General features: G+C 37.3%; 1 protein-coding gene across 1 annotated transcript in view; it reads left to right on the top strand.

The window, feature by feature from the left end:
* HSPA4 (heat shock protein family A (Hsp70) member 4) overlaps positions 1-17,218 on the top strand; it is a 38,108-nt gene that overhangs the window by 15,694 nt on the left and 5,196 nt on the right. Inside the window, exons 7-15 of the mRNA XM_063447398.1 lie at positions 1,582-1,826; positions 3,635-3,711; positions 4,807-4,958; positions 6,044-6,150; positions 6,592-6,725; positions 10,441-10,622; positions 11,772-11,858; positions 13,813-13,965; positions 16,001-16,126. Coding sequence (XP_063303468.1) covers positions 1,582-1,826; positions 3,635-3,711; positions 4,807-4,958; positions 6,044-6,150; positions 6,592-6,725; positions 10,441-10,622; positions 11,772-11,858; positions 13,813-13,965; positions 16,001-16,126 — 1,263 coding nt within the window. The remainder of the gene's footprint in view (positions 1-1,581; positions 1,827-3,634; positions 3,712-4,806; positions 4,959-6,043; positions 6,151-6,591; positions 6,726-10,440; positions 10,623-11,771; positions 11,859-13,812; positions 13,966-16,000; positions 16,127-17,218) is intronic.

Here is a 17,218-nt window from a genome sequence, read left to right on the forward strand (position 1 = left end):
ATGTGCAGGAATGCTATCTTGTGATTTGTATGAGTATCTGCATAAGATGTTACTGGGGTTATTCAGTAAAGTCCAGATGCACTTCAGATTGGTAACATTTTGTTAAAATTATCAAATTCCAAGTGTGCAATCTCTTATAAACACAAGGTTGAATTTAGACCATTTCAACTAATTGAGCGCACCCTCCAGTGTCAGCTTGAGAAAGTGCATATCCTGAAAAAAATATGGGATTTTTATCTTCATCGGTCAGCAAATCTCAACTGAATTTACTCGAAACAAATCTGGTACCAGGAATATTTGCAATGATTTAATTCTTTTGTAAGCCAGCCTTGAGAAATTTAAAACCGGCAAGCAAGTAATTTTTTTTTTTAAACTGTTCAAAATGACTAAAATCTAAACATATGATTTTATTTAGGTATTTTGGACCCCTTAATGGAGCATAACTTTTTTTTTTTTTTTTTTTTTTTTTAAAGGCGATCAAATTGGTGCTAATGACACTTTTTTGAAATAAGTTCGGTTAGAATTTGGCAAAATTTGACTGGCCTTAATTTGCAGGGAGTCAGCTGCTAATTCTGTCTTATCTTATTACCATTGTATTTTGGATTTCAGCTTATTTCACTGCTGTACTCGCATTGAGGTATATGGGGGATTGTGCGAGACCTCAGGATCCTCCATAGACAGAGACAATTCCCTGCAGTTGTTACTGGTGAAGGCTGGGGGGGGAGGGGAGATTGACGCTTCTAGACTGTGGTAGCTCTGCCCAGTTTCTAGAAGCCCCAGGCATAACTAGATATGAGTAATAATTCAGATTACTTTGTCTGATGCCAAACTCTTTTTCACTTGCTATGTTGCTATAATGGTCACCAGAGATGATAACCTGGTGATGACCATATTTTTTTATTTATAAAGTGCCAGCAAGGTCCGTTGCGCTGTGCAATGAACTACACTACGATGTTTAGCCAGCCTTGAAATGTTAATAGTACTAGTTGATTTCTTAAAATGAGGAATCTCCTAGTGGGCATCATTCAGCTGTGTTTTGTATACCAGTCGTGCCTAAATGAATTGTGCTTGGCAAAACGGTCCCACATAAGATTCATGTAGATTTTTGCAGTGCTTTATACAGTGATTGCATTCCCATCCTGTCACGTGTGATCCTTTTCATGTTCATTATATAGTATAAATAGTAGCTTGTGTCTGCCAATGAAAACTCTTCTACTCAGCCTTACTATGGTTTGTACGTGGTTAGAATACTTGCTACATTTTGCTAGGTGATTATTATCTTCTGTAGCATGTCTTCTCTTAAAGTTTTAGGAGGCGGTAGACATAGCATTAACATGTTGAAGATGCTCATTTATTTTAAAGTTTTAGTTGAATATTCAATTCTTATTGGTTATAATTACAGTAAACCTATTCATCTTTGTTTTTTTCTCCATTGTTGTGAACTTGTATACTGTCGTGAAAATTTTTTTTTTTTTTAAATGTGTATGTATGTATATAGATATATAGATATTATATTTTTAATAAAAAAAAATGTGATTTTGAGGCTTAAAATTTTATATATGTGATTTCTCAATCTTCTAGGTTCTAGCCACTGCCTTCGATTCAACGTTGGGGGGGAGGAAGTTTGATGAAGTTTTGGTCAACTATTTCTGTGAGGAGTTTGGTAAAAAATACAAGTTGGCAATCAGGTCGAATATCAGGCCTTTGCTGCGCCTTGCACAGGAGTGTGAAAAACTAAAAAAACTGATGAGTGCAAATGCTTCTGAGCTGCCACTGAATATTGAATGTTTTATGAATGATATTGATGTCTCTGGATCAATGAATAGGTAAGAGAATTACATTATTTTAAACATGTTATCATGGTGCCCTGGTTTTCGGATGCCATGTTTTCTGCTTTTATTTGTGTTTGATAGACTAACTATTCCCAAATTCAATTTCTTCTATAAAGACCTAGAAACATATTTCCCTGTAAGCACTTTCTGCTATTTATATGTGGCCACTGTCTTTTTAAGTCTGACGCAGCATTCTTAATTTAGTAGTATAACATAATCTTGTCTATACTTGTCTAATGTATAGTTAGTGAATACTGTATTTGTCTGTAGATAATGCCTCCCTCAAGAGGTTTAGTGTAAAAGCTAAATAACCTTTTATTGATATGAAAGACACTGCTTTTCAGGTGATGGTGTGCACAGTGTTCTGATTTATGTGCCCATTTTTCAAGCAATGGTTTTAAAGCTTAGTTTTTCATCATGGTTCCTGACTAGAAATTGCCCTGCACACAAGCTAATGGCAATGAACAAAAACTTACCAGATCTTTACACAATGAAATATAACATACTTTAAATGAACACTATAGGGTCAGGAACACAAACATGTATACCTGACCCTATAGTGTTAAAACCACCATCTGGCCTCCCCTGCCTCTCTAAATATAGTAAAATCCTACATGTATTCAATTCTGGAGATGCTGCCTCTGTCTGCTGACCTCATCAGAAGTGGTGATCTGAGCCAATCACAGTGCTTCCCCATAGGATTGGCTGAGACTGTCGAGGAGGCAGATCAGAGGCAGAGCCAGCACAAGTCAAACACAGCCCTGGCCAATCAGCATCTCCTCATAGAGGTGAATTGAATCAATGAATCTCTGAGGAAAGTTCAGTGTCTGCATGCAGAGGGAGGAGATACTGAATGTTTGGCTGCATTTTAGGTAGCTATGACCCAGGAAGAATCTCTAACAGCCATCTACGGAGTGCCCAGTGAAGTTATCACTAGGCTCTAATGTCAACACTGCATTTTCTCTGAAAAGACAATGTTTACAGCAAAAAGCCTGAAGGTAATATTTCTACTCACCAGTACAAATTCAGTAAGCTGTAGTTGTTCTGGTGACTATAGTTTCCCTTTAATTTAAATAGCAGCAACATTGTGTGAAGAACAGGAAGAACTACTACAACCTTGGGTCTTCTGTTAAAAGAAACCATAAATTTGCACCTTAAATTACCATGCAATAAAGATACATGATGCTGTGTGTGTATTAGGAGAATTTTTTTATTTCTGTGTATTTCAGACATTTATACACAAATTGACATGTTGAGTCCTAGTTTATGTGGATGTTTTCATAATTCCTTGATGGCATTGTTTTAAGTATATTTAAGAGTATAATAAGAGCCACAAAACAAGACTTTAAGAATGTTGTATTGCTTTTCTAGCACACAGTTTGTGAGATTATTTCCTAAAGGTCCACTGACGCTGCTAAATTCCCGTTTAGATAAGTATTTTACAAGCAATAGTATGAACCAAAAGTGGACTTATCTTGTGTATTAAATGTATACAAGTGAATTCCAAGTGTTATGGGAAAAGGGAGGCTATAATATTATTTTTCATAAAAGTTTTACATATGTAGACACCTCTTGGAGTTAGTCTTCAATTTTTGTTTTTAATAAGTGGGCTTTATACTTTTTCTGATATTTCTATTTCATGATAACACATTGGAAAATGCTTGTGTATATTCATAGAGTAAGCCTATTTCCATTGCAGTCCAAATACAGATTGCTATGTTATATCCTGTCACTAGAGCCTGTCAAGTTTTGTTTTCCAGCCGAATCTTTGTTAGAAACATTATTTGTTTTTCTTTATAAAGGGGACATTTTGAAGAAATGTGTGACAGTCTTTTATCTCGTATTGAGGCACCGCTGCGCAGCATCTTGGAACAAGCCAGTAAGTACATAACATTTACTAGTAATTAACATTATCAGGATATTGAGAGGGCTTCACATTTCACATGGGACATCTATAACCGTTTATGAAAAAAAATTGGCTTTTGAATTGAATCCTTTCTGGTATTTATTCTCATTTTCACTATTCAGCTTTTTTCTACTTTTTCCTTCCTTCCAGTGTTCTCTTTTTGTGTGTATTTCCTGTTTTTAAGTGGGGGTTTAAGGATGTTTTAAATGACTTGCTTTACTCTGCCTGGATAAATCTGTTATCTATGCTGATTTGACAATTTACGGTTCTTTTCTTGGTATAACTCAGGGAAGTTTCATTTAGGTCCCTAGTAGACCGAAAACAAATGCCTTTTATATTTGATATTCTGCTTTTGCTGTTCATCCTCTATTCGCATCCTTCCCACAACCTTCATTGCATGATATTTTATGCATTATTTACTAGTGCTTTTTGTTATGATTTATCCTATTCACAAGCATCTCATTCCCTTTAAAGTTTGCTATGTGGTCTTGGAGAAAATGTTAAATGGTCTATTTCACTGTCCTGTTGTCATTTACCAGTTACTTCCTTGTCTGTTTCCCTCAGTGGAGCTAAACTCAAAAGGCAAGCAATTTCCCAGAGCACCTACCTTTTTATTGAAATGCATTGGAAGGTCTGTGATCAGGCAGCCACAGCTAGATGGGGTTTGGTATGAAGGAGGGGGAGGGCTTGCAAAGAACTGCAGCCTTTGCAAGCTTTTTCAGATATACCCCCAATGAAAAAAATGCAGAATTGCATGCTTGCTTTCATTTGGGCCATAAATACTAAACTGATTTTAAATTTTTTTTTTTTTTAAGGCATGCTTTACATTATCAAAGAAAGAACCACATTGATGCACCAAAATCACTATAGAGATGTAGTGGTTATAGGTCCTCGGTGTACCTTTAATGCACTCAACACTTGACACTGTGGTTAAATAGGACATTTGCTTGGTTTCTTACAGAATGTTTTGGGTTTTAGAGTCTGATTCTATAGAAAAAATGTTTTAAATGCAAATTTGTTAAAAAAAAAAACAAAAAAAAAAAAACCTTTTCAAATATATTTTCATAGAGCTGAAAAAAGAAGATATTTACTCAGTAGAAATAATCGGTGGTGCCACTCGAATTCCTGCCGTTAAAGAACGAATAATAAAGTACTTTGGTAAAGAGGTCAGCACTACCCTGAATGCTGATGAAGCTGTAGCTAGAGGATGTGCTTTGCAGGTTTGTATTTTGGAGACTGTTAAAGCAGTATCAGTTTGCTGGCCGTTTTTTGAGTTTTTCAGTAAATCGTCACTGTCGCCTATCAGTATTTCATAAACAAGATATGTTTCTAAGATTCCCATTTAAACTTTTGTCTTAAGATGTCTTCTGAGCTTCAAAGATATTCCAACAAAGTCTGTCTGATTTCCAAACATTTGACAACTTTATAGCTATCAGACTGTTGGTGATGAGTACTGGGAAAAGCTATCTGCACAACTGGTTTTATGGAGGTTCCTGCTGTGTCATGGAATAGATTTCTATGTTGTGGTCTTTTGTGTGACAATCAACAGGAAATTGGGAGACTTTAAAGTGTGCTTTTTCACTGGCCCACAGCACATCAAGTGGGGAGGTCAAGGTTGAGCTGGGTGGCCAGTGATAGCATGTACCATTTCTCTCAACGGGAGGGCCAGTGATGGGCTGAGAGGCAGAGTGTGTCAATTAACTAGATCACCAGCCACAATGCTAAACCTTAATCATACCACTCAAGTAGAGCGCTGTGTTTGGTCCAGAGGATACACCCTAAGGTAAAAAGTGAATAAAACCGAAAACCTAAATCCAACACTATATCAGCACAGGATAATGGCCACACGATCGCAGCATTGATAAAGAGCAACACAAATAGTAGCATAAAAGATTGTATTGCTGAAAGTGCATGCAACTCTGTAGCATTCAAAATCCAAATAGTAAATTCTGAAAGTCTTATAGCCACATAAGTAGGAGATGCAGTGTATATCAACGCTGGGAGTAGGTCTCCTAATTAGATCTGAAGCTTAGTCTGTTTTTAAAAGCCAAACACTGTTATCAATTGTTAGGGTTGGCTTTTTTTCACGTTGTGTTCACAAACAATTTCTTGTATCTTTAAGAATACGTCTTGACATTTATTAGACTACAGGGACCCTCTTTTTGACAGAACCACTACATAAAGTGTTTTCACTAGTTTAATTTTTCCGGTTCCTGGCTTTTTCCAAATTAAAGTGTTTTCCGTGACTAATGGAATAGACAGGATACGTTTTTTTATTGATTATGGTATCACTTTGTTTTTGCAGTGTGCAATTCTTTCTCCAGCATTCAAAGTGAGAGAGTTTTCAATCACTGATTTGGTGCCATATTCTATTTCATTGAAGTGGAATTCTCCAGCAGAGGAAGGATTAAGGTGAGACGGAGGCCATTATTTTATTTTGTGCACTAGTGACTACCACCTATTCAGGTTTTTATTTTTCTCCCTGAAAATAGTTTACTAAAATATTTTAGGGTGGGAGGTTGGATGGGAAATGTCTTAAAATTGTTAAGTCCATCGTCAATTATTGGATTAGTGAATAACATTGTTAATGGATGGTTATTTATAAATGTCCGACCTTTTTGGGCATACGTTTAGATGTAGATGAGGACATAGTTTAAGTTTAAAAAAAAAAAAAATGTTTTTGTTGTAAATTAGAACCAGTTTTTAAAAAAAATGTTTTAGTGTCTTATGTATAATATTAATTTCTAGTTTTAGAAATGTATTTTTGCAGTTCCAAATAGTAACATTTGATTTTAACTGCATTGTTTTGCAGTCTGTCATGTTTATTTTTGTGCTTTCAATTTTTACATTTAGTGATTGTGAGGTATTCCCGAAAAACCATGCAGCTCCCTTCTCGAAAGTGCTTACTTTCTACAGGAAGGATCCTTTCACACTTGATGCTTATTACACCACACCAAAGGAACTGCCCTATCCTGATCCCTCCTTAGGTAAATACAACCGTTCTCGAAGTGCTCTGCAATGCTGACCTGTAAGGGTACAATCTGAATCTCACATGTGAATGTTTCAATTTTGGTAAACGTGTTTAAAAAGTTTATGTAAATACTTGACTTTGATCTTGTTCTAAATGACTTCATCAGTTGGTCATGAAGTCTCTTAAAGGAACACTGTTTAAAATAAAACCGGAAACCATTGATTTTTTTTTTTGTAGACTAGTGATATCTCATCCAAAATAGGGCTTAAAATTTACCTGTATTATAGTGCAGAGATCGATTATTCTCCCAAGCTTGAACTGCCTTCCGTGCCATTTTCAATTCTGATGACATTTTTCCAATCCGATGCTTCTCAAACAGAAAAACTGAGAACGGCATTTGTGTGGTAATCTCTGCGATCCACCAGTCCAGTGCTTCTTTGAGAATCATTGGACGCACACAGATTGAGATATCTGCATACTTTAATGCTCACTCCAGACTTTAAATTTATTTAGTAATCGTCTGTTTGTGTCAAGCTACTAGTGTGCCTTCTAGACTTGTTCTTTGTTTAGGCTGATTCGTTTGAATCAAATTCCTTTGTATCCACACCTGAACAAATTAATCCATCTGTTATTTAACTCTAGAGTTTTATGTAATGAATGAGACTCTACGGGTAAACCATGCTCTTTTTAAAAAATGGCACTCTCTACAACTGCACTGGCGGGGCAGCATCTATGTCCCCATAATCACAATTTTAATATGAAGTGATTTTGATATTTCGATTGTCTCTTTAAGGTGATGGCTAGAATTCAGTTACACCTTCTTCTAGAAATGGTTTGCGATATCTACTGTTCCCTAAAATAGGCCAGTTTTTTTTTTTTGGTTTTTTTTCCTGAAATTTTCTTTTCCTTTTTTTTTGGTTTTTTTTCTGCAGATATTGATACTTAAGCACTTTGTTTAAATTTTAGTGCAAATGTATTTAACCCTTTTGGGCTGTATTTTTGGGAAGATTGTTTCTTTAAATATTTAGTAAATTAAATGTTCTCCTTGGCAGCTTTGGTTGAGGAAATCTAAAGCATTTGTGGTTTTTTGTACTTTTTTATGAAAAAAAAAAAATTGTCCTCCTTTGTTTTGTATGTTCGGTTAAGGAATGTAGTGACTTTAATTTCTTTGAATTGGTTTCATGAATACTTATTTATAAAACTAAATGTTGGAATATATTGATTTGCCTGCCATATTGAATAATAAAGCAGAGATTCGCCTTGAAGGGACACTATAGGCACCAAGACCACTTCAGCTCTCCTATGGGGAGGCCTAATGCACACAATGTGGCTGAAAGCAAGAAGAGAAAGAACACTGCCTTAAATATATACTATAAAATATAACTTTTAATGGTGAACGAAATACAAAGTGATCATTTAACACAATTACTTTTAGTACGTCTAGATATATGTATAAAAAGACATGGAGAGATAATATGCAGAAATGTAAGATTTAAAACAGACAAACCGCATCTAAAAAAAAACGGAGATGCTGTTTGAAATGTCTAAATGGACCTAAATGTCCAGCTCTAAATAGAGGCTATCTGCTGTTGCAGTTTGTCAAGAGTACTCTGTTAAAGTTTGTCAGGCTCTAAAATAGAGACTATCTACTGCTACTGTTACAATTAGTCATGAATGAAAGTTTAACACTGCAATCCTGTGACAACACAAAAATACTGTCTGATGTTGCTATTGGGTACAAGCTGCAGTCTAGGTATTCACAGAAAATGTCAGGCATGAGAATAAATTACCATCTCAGATTGTTGTGTAAAGGGGACTGCAACGTAAATAAGATAGAGATGATGTGAAAATATCCTATGCCTGAGAAGGCACCTTCTTTGGGTAGTTTGTTATATATAACCCCAATATGGATATAAAGAGAAAGAGGGTAAAGATATTACTGTGCCTTCAAGGGCACCTGTCAGGTAGAAGAACTAGCTACAAGTAATAGAGAGAGGAAAAGGAGAGAGAATGTATCCTCAATGTACAACTGTGCCTTCAAGGGCACCTCTCTTATTATAAAACTGACAAGCTAACATATAAGTATCTGAAGCCTTAATTGATGTGATGTGTTGTCTGGTACACATTAACTCGTGTCAATGCGCTGAGAGCGTTATAGCCTCAAGTGATGCATGCGGCTGAATCCTTGATTTCCCTCCCGACATACCCAAGATCTATATGACTATTAGCCGAAATAGAAATGTCCAAAGGTAATCACTGCAAGTGCAGAGAGTGTAGTGCTAGCAGGGATCAGAAAAACCCCGACGCACGTTTTTTCCTCCTTGAAAAGCAGCCTTACCGGCTCAACGCGCGTCTGGGTTTTTCTGATCCCTCCTAGCACTACACTCTCTGCACTTGCAGTGATTACCTTTGGACATCTCTATTTCGGCTAATAGTCATATAGATCTTGGGTATGTCGGGAGGGAAATCAAGGATTCAGCCGCATGAATCACTTGAGGCTATAACGCTCTCAGCGCATTGACACGAGTTAATGTGTACCAGACATCACATCAATTAAGGCTTCAGATACTTAGATGTTAGCTTGTCAGTTTTATAATAAGAGAGGTGCCCTTGAAGGCACAGTTGTACATTGAGGATACATTCTTTCTCCTTTTCCTCTCTCTATTACTTGTAGCTAGTTCTTCTACCTGACAGGTGCCCTTGAAGGCACAGTAATATCTTTACCCTCTTTCTCTTTATATCCATATTGGGGTTATATATAACAAACTACCCAAAGAAGGTGCCTTCTCAGGCATAGGATATTTTCACATCATCTCTATCTTATTTACGTTGCAGTCCCCTTTACACAACAATCTGAGATGGTAATTTATTCTCATGCCTGACATTTTCTGTGAATACCTAGACTGCAACTTGTACCTAATAGCAACATCAGACAGTATTTTTGTGTTGTCACAGGATTGCAGTGTTAAACTTTCATTTATGACTAATTGTAACAGAGTATCCTTATAAACTGTAGCAGTAGATAGTCTCTATTTTAGAGCCTGACAAACTGCAACAGCAGATAGCCTCTATTTAGAGCTGGACATTTAGGTCCATTTAGACATTGCAAACAGCATCTCCGTTTTTTAGATGCGGTTTGTCTCTTTTAAATCTTACATTTCTGCATATTATCTCTCCATGTCTTTTTATACATATATCTAGACGTACTAAGAGTAATTGTGTTTAAATGATCACTTTGTATTTCGTTCACCATTAAGTTATATTTTATAGTATATATTGAAGGCAGTGTTCTTTCTCTTCTTGCTTTCAGCCACATTTCGTTTAGGGTTAACCCCTTCACTGCCTTGATACTTTATCTTTATACCAGGCTTTTCACTTTGTTAAACTTCCTAATGCACACAAGGCATTTGCGCCACTAGTATCAGGACGTCAGAGACATCGGTGCTGGGATAGGGTAAGTAAAAGGTTTTAATGTCCAGGGGGGAGGCAGAGGGAACTATAATGCCAGGAATACAGCTTTGTATTCCTGACACTTAAATTATCCCTTTTTAAGCATCTAAAAAGGCCTTTGGAATATTGAAGCTAGATACCTTTGTGACTAACTCTATCAGAGAGGGAATAGAAGCAGGCAATTTAGTGCTGGAAATTACATGCTAAATAACTCACAATGCTAATGCAGTACTCTGAAACAAAGGCAATACGAATGTAATTCCATGTGATATTTTTAACAGGTCAGTTCCATATTCAGAAAGTGATTCCTCAGGCTGATGGCTCCAGCTCCAAGGTCAAAGTGAAAGTACGTGTGAATGTCCATGGTATATTTAGTGTGTCCAGTGCTTCACTCGTTGAAATCCATAAGATAGAAGAAGGCGAAGAACCCATGGAAACAGAACAGACGGGGAAAGAGGAGGAGGTATGGCTTCTGAATTATTCATGCTTGTGTTATTAATACTGCCGCAAGATACCACAGAATGAGTCCTCTTTGTGGTGTAGTCACACTTTATTGCATTGCTATGGCTTTTAAAGCTCCAAAAGATCTAGATTCTAATTTTAGATTGAGCATAAGACTGTTAATGGGGAGCTGTTTGAGAGGGATGGAATGGTTTTAAAAAGTTGTTTACAGATGTAGATGAGGACACAGTTTAAGTGTTAGCCTTTTAACGGTGTAGATGAGGATGACTTGACCTGTAGATATTAACAGCTTTGGATGAGTGTACCTGGTTTTTGAAGGTGGATGTTTACAGTTGTGGATAGGGCATCTAGCTTGAATAGTGGTGTGTGTGTGTGTGTGTGTGTGTGTCCTCCAAGGTCACTAAACAGGTAGATAAACATGTAATTGATTTATCATATTTTACACTACTTTTTCCTAAAATGATGAGCAGATTACACCATTGTCCTCTAGCACCTGATCAGTACCTATTAAACAAATACATTTATTTATTTTAGTTGGAATTTCTCAAGTAGCAACTCTCACCACATCACTGAACACTATCTGCTCAATGAAGTGGTCGGGGTGCCAGGTCCCCCTAGTTTTAACCCAGCAGCTGAAAACCTAGCCGTTCCAGAGAAACTGCGTTTACACTGCAGTTTTAATCCAGCCTCTAGTGGCTGTCTCCCTGACATCCACTAGAGGCCGCTCCTGTGATTTACACGGAGTAAATCACACTTATCCGACACTGGACAACCTCAGAGTCCAGCGTCGCATAAGATCCCCATAGGAAAGCATTGAGTAATGCTTTCCTATGAGCGGGTTTGAATGCGTGCACCTCTGGCCACGCGTGTGCATTCCGCTCCACTTGGGAGCTGATGTTGGCGGGGGAGGAGAGGTCACCAGCGGCGGGCTCTGGATTAAGGTAAGTGGCTGAAGGGAGGGGGGCTCTCAAAGAGCCTATAGTGCCAGGAAAATGGGTATGTTTTCCTGGCACTATAGGATCCCTTTTAAATGTGTGGCCTATTTACGTGTTTTTTTTTGTTTTTCTTATTCTTTATTGTGGCTTTTGACGAGGATATAGTCCCTTCATGAAATATGCTTTTAAATTGAATAAAAAATCTTTACTTACAGAAAATGCAAGTCGATAGCGAAGAGCCTAAACAAGAAGAGAACCCACAAACTCAAGCGGAAACCAAGAATAATCCTGATGAAATGGAGGTGCTTGATAAATATATTTTCTGCTGTCCCTCCTATTGTACCTTGCCTTTTGTAATGATTACAATGGTCGTATTTTCTTAGTTACAAGTTGGTAAACAAATATCTAGGGCAATTCTGAGTCAAAAAGTATACATGCTAAATTTGCAAAAATGTTCAATCCCACCAAGTGGATCTGGATGCTTTGGAAAAAAATAATTCCTAAATTGGTGTCAAGCTCAAGTAACCCTTAGGTCTGCGGATTTAGTTAGTAGCAAGCTGGTAAATGGTAAAATTAAAATCCAAAAACAAGATGGCTAAGACCACTTATACTGTATGAACATCTTCTGTATTGTCAATCCATGTAGAGAAATACAAACAAAAAATCTGGATCCTTACAGCTAGATTGAAGAACTATTTGTGCATTCATTGTTTTGTTTCTCAACATGACCCCATGGGATTTACAGCCCATGCATTATAACTGCAAGCGTGATTACTCATACTTCAATTTATATTCAGATTGAATGCACATTTAAAACTTGATAAATTAAAGGAGAAAACGAACATAAAAAAAATGTATTATTGTATTTCTAATTTGCACACTCCCCTTTTATAAGTTGGAAAAAAGTTACCTTTTTTTCTTAGAGCTTGTGAGTGTCTATGGAGCAGCCAACCCTGCCTTAGGTGAAGTCATCACTCTTGATTACTTTTTCTCAATACAATGCTTCTCGTAGAAAAATATTTGGGACCGTACATGGTAATTGTCATGTTCTGCCAGTTGGATACTTCAAATAGAGAAGCATTAACTGCATTTGTTGTCATGATGAGTGTGATGACACTTCACATATAGAACAAAGCAAAAATATGATCTAGGAGTGTGGCATAGCACAATACCAAAAGGCAAAATAGTTTAATATAGTGCAGCTATTGTGTGTAAGCTGCTGTAGCCACAACAGCAAGCAACATATAGCAATCCAAAGTATTCATCCACAAAGCGCAGCTTAGTTATAGGTGCCCACTAGTGCAGCCCAAATTTATTCAAAGAGCATTTACATGTACTTTGAATAAATTTGGGCTGCTCTGGTGGGCCCCTCTAAATAAGCTGTGCTTTGTGGATGAATACTTTGGATTGAACATAAAGACCTTTTGGCATTTAATAGTTTTAATTCGGAATTGCCTCTAGTGACAGTCTGGTCTCCACTAGAACATGCTCTTTAACAAACGTAAACCATTTCTCAGAACCGGCAATGGTTTTGTGAGTGGCAACATCTGTGCACCAAAATCACTATTTTAAAGATGACGTGTCCCTTTAACCCCTAGATTCTGAGCTTGTCTTTTATGTTCTAGTCTGTTTTTTTTTTTTTTTATATATATATATATATTTGTTTGTAAATAGAACATTATATCGTTGTGGGGGGAGAGGATTATTTTTGCCATTGCTCATGTGCTATTCTGGTAGGAGGAGCCTGCTCTCCATTACCTGGTGGTTTCCTGTCTTGATGTAAGTCAGGGTGTTTCATAAAGGGAATCAACACCGTAAAGGAGGAGACTATATTTAAAATAAGAAACTACCACAACAAGAGGACATAGTCTTACATTAGAGGGGTAAAGATTTAAAAATATTAGGAAGTATTAATATACTGAGAGGGTAGAGGATACATGGAATAGCTTTCCAGCTGAAGTTGTAGAGGTTAACATAGTGAAGGTGTTTAAGCATGCGTGGGATAGGCATAAGGCTATCCTAGCTACAAGATTGAAGCCAGGGACTAATGAGAGTATTTAGAAAGTTGGGCAGACTAGATGGGCCGAATGGTTCTTCTCTCCCATCACATTCTGTTTTATGTTTGTTCTTTATTCTTCTGTTGGTATGTATGCAAACTTAAATGGCTTTTGCCAGAAAGATGGTAACTGGAGTATTGTGCTAGTCTCGAGTCGTCACTCTTTCTGCTTTGTATAATGAATTGATTCTGTTTGTTAGACATCGCAGGGTGGGACCAAGGATAAGAAGACTGATCAGCCTCCTCAAGCTAAGAAAGCCAAAGTTAAGACCAGTACAATTGACCTACCCATTGATCACTATCCTCCATGGCAGATTGGGAGGGACGCTCTGAACCTATTTGTTGAAAATGAGGTATGCAACCGGTGCTTTCAGTTGCAATTTTATGTTTGCCATATGTGTAACTATTATTTTATACTGTTTATTTGTGTTTTTGTTTTTCTAATGCATTTTTTTTTTAGTGCATCTGTATGGTAAATGTGTCACTTTGTAGGAAAATCTAATTCCATCTACAATGTGCCAGCCACATTTGTAGCAAATTGGTCAATCTGTTATTCCAGGATTTGTTTTCTAATCCATCAATAGTGTTATAAAGTAACAAACACTGTGACTCTAGAAATAGGTTTGGGATTTCGCTAGCATAAATGTATAGTTTACAGTTTGTTCATTATCTAATGTAGCATGGCTACATTAATGGGAAAAAGAAAATACACACCTTCTTTGCATGTTATGGTTTTACATATAAGGGCATGACATTCACCTGTTCCTTAGCAGTTCTTAAATTCGGGTAAATGCAACCTCAGATGATCAACAATACATGACATATTACATGGTGCCATAATTTATTTACCAAAAATAATTTCAAAATGGAGAAGCGATGTGTGGAAAAACGAAGTACACCTTGATTCAATAGCTTGTAAAACCACCTTTAGCGGCAATAACTTGAAGTAATAGTTTTCTGTGTGATTCTATGAGCCTCTCACATCGTTGTGGTTTGGTTTTCACCAAACGTGGCGCTGAGCATTATGGCCAAACATCTCCACTTTTTGGGCTCGTCTATCCAAAGGACCTGGTTTTACAAGTCTTGTGATTTGTTCAGATGCAACCTTGCAAACCTAAACCATGCTGCCATTTTCTTTTTAGAAAGTAGCTTTCTCCTGGCATCCCTTCCAAACAAACCTTACTTGTTCAGTCTTTTTTCTTCTAATTTTACTGTCAATTTAACATGCTAACCAAGGCAGTAGAGTCTGAGATGTACTCCTTATCTGGTATTAACCAGACTATCTGAGTTCAGAAAGATGGACTGTCTTCAAAGCTAAAACATCAGTCAAGTGTGTGAGGGAAATGAGTGTTTGTTACTTTTTATTTATTTATATTTTATTGAGATGATAGTACACATGCTTACATTTCCAGAATACAGCTAAATAACTGGCTTGTACATTCTAAATGTCAGAAGCTACACTGGCAAAAAAAAAACCTTGTTTTAAAAAATGTAAATTAGAAGTATAATAAGGTAGCTTTGAAAAATGTATTTACAGCCACTGGAGCAGCTAGAAGATTCACTCAGTGGATCAACACAACATGCAAACTATATATATTTTAAATTTATGTACAGGATAAAACAGTGAGTTTTTCTTTGCTCTGGCTCTGAACCCATTTAATTCTGCATATCCGCTGCCCTTAATTCCTTTAATCAAACACAAATGAAGAGGGAAACCAATGGGACATCTCCCTTAGGGTCTCATGTGATTCAAAGCTTCAGTAGGTAGCTGCCACTATTGGCCCGTTTGGCTTTTTGAAGGAGTTTTCACATTGCATTAAAGTCCCACTGTTGTATAAAGCGTTCTCTGTAGCTTACGGGGTCTCTGGTGGGGCCCAACAGACCTGCTCCAGCCGGCCTAGGTGACATATAGGAAGTAGAGGGGCCATCAGGCACTGAAACCCGGTTCAACTGGTTGTGGTTGCTGCTCTTCCCCCTCTGTTCCAGTCTTGCCAAGAACTCTGTAGATAGGGCCTCAAAGGCTTGGATGAAGGCTCTTGCCCAAGAGCACTCCAGACTAGGCTGCTATCAAACGAATCACTCCTAAAAGGTCAATTCCCAGTAAAAAAAAAAAAAACTCTAATTCGAAACCAGTACTGCTTCCTGTACAATGTCTCAGCCTGGCAATTAGTATTGAAAGGTTTAATGACTTTAGCGTACTAAAAGGATAAGAATGTTGCAGGAGCTTTAGTGATAAGTATTCTTCCACCAAGGCTGTCAGGCCTTGCCCCGTTATTTATTGTTTCATCCACTTGAGGGCTCATCCAACTCTTTTACAAGTTGTGCTGCCCCCATGGATTATTATTTTTTTCCCTTCTAATGTTTTTTTATATATTCTATTTCCTACAGGGTAAAATGATGATGCAAGATAAACTGGAGAAGGAGCGTAATGATGCTAAGAATGCCGTTGAAGAATATGTGTATGAGATGAGGGACAAGCTGTGCTCCATCTATGAGAAGTTTGTCAATGAGGATGTAAGTCTTGGTGCTTGAAAACTATTATCCACCACCCATGGAGGTGTCGTGTGGTGACGTTACTGTGCTTTTAATCGGTGTTTGCTACCACAAGTCCATTTTGCAGGGAAGGCACTTTTGTATTCTTTGCCATGTCAAATGTTGGTAAATACACCCAGGTATCTTATTTGTAACTGTTTCTGAATCACTTGGTTTTCTGTTGGCTCAAACTAGCCTTTCTCCGTTTGTTTACTTTCTCTTCCTCGTTCAGTTTTTGTTCTTATTTTCTTCTCAATTTCTGATCTGTTTCTCTTTAGAAACTTAAGGCAAAATAGGGACTATTTTGTCTTGTGAATTTTTTTTTTTTTCTATGCTTAACAAACTTGGCAGAGGGTTGAAGTGTTTAAAAGGGACTCCATAGGCACCCAGATCACTTCATTTCCTTGAATTGCACTTGGTCCAGTGTCACTATCCCCTTAACCCTGCAATGTAAAACATTGCTGTCTTAGAGAAACTGCAATGTTTACATTGCAGAGCTATGACTGCCTCTAGTGGCTGTTTACCAGAATACCACTAGAGGTGCTTACTGCAGTTTCACGGAGTTTGACTCCGTGAAACTACACTGGCTTTGCATTAGGACATACAGCGTTTAAAAACTCCATAGGAAAGCATTGCGTCAATTCCTTCCTTCAGGGAAGGCCTAATGCTTGCGCGGCACTCGCACATTAGGTTCTCACCGTTGGCTGATGTCGGAAGAATCATTGGCGCTGGAGTCATGTAAGTGTTAAAAGCGTTATTTAACCTTTTACATGACTTGGCGAGAAACTAGGGAAAGGGGTAATACAGGTTTGTCTTTAAAGCAAGCTCTACTGCCTTTGTTGAGAAAGGAAGTGAAGCTTTCCTTAAAGTGGAACTGTCATGGCCGTATCGTGCTTTTTTTTTTTTTTTTTTTTTTTAACCCCCCCTGCCGACTAACTGAGGAAAGGGGTACAAAAGGGAAAATGGGGTAGGAAATTATCGATCCACCTAAGATATATTATATATATATATATATATATATATATATATAATATATTATACACACATACACCTACACACTTACTTAAGGGGACA

The sequence above is a fragment of the Pelobates fuscus genome, chromosome 3 (genome assembly GCF_036172605.1).
Source record: "Pelobates fuscus isolate aPelFus1 chromosome 3, aPelFus1.pri, whole genome shotgun sequence".
Taxonomy (NCBI): Eukaryota; Metazoa; Chordata; class Amphibia; order Anura; family Pelobatidae; genus Pelobates; species Pelobates fuscus.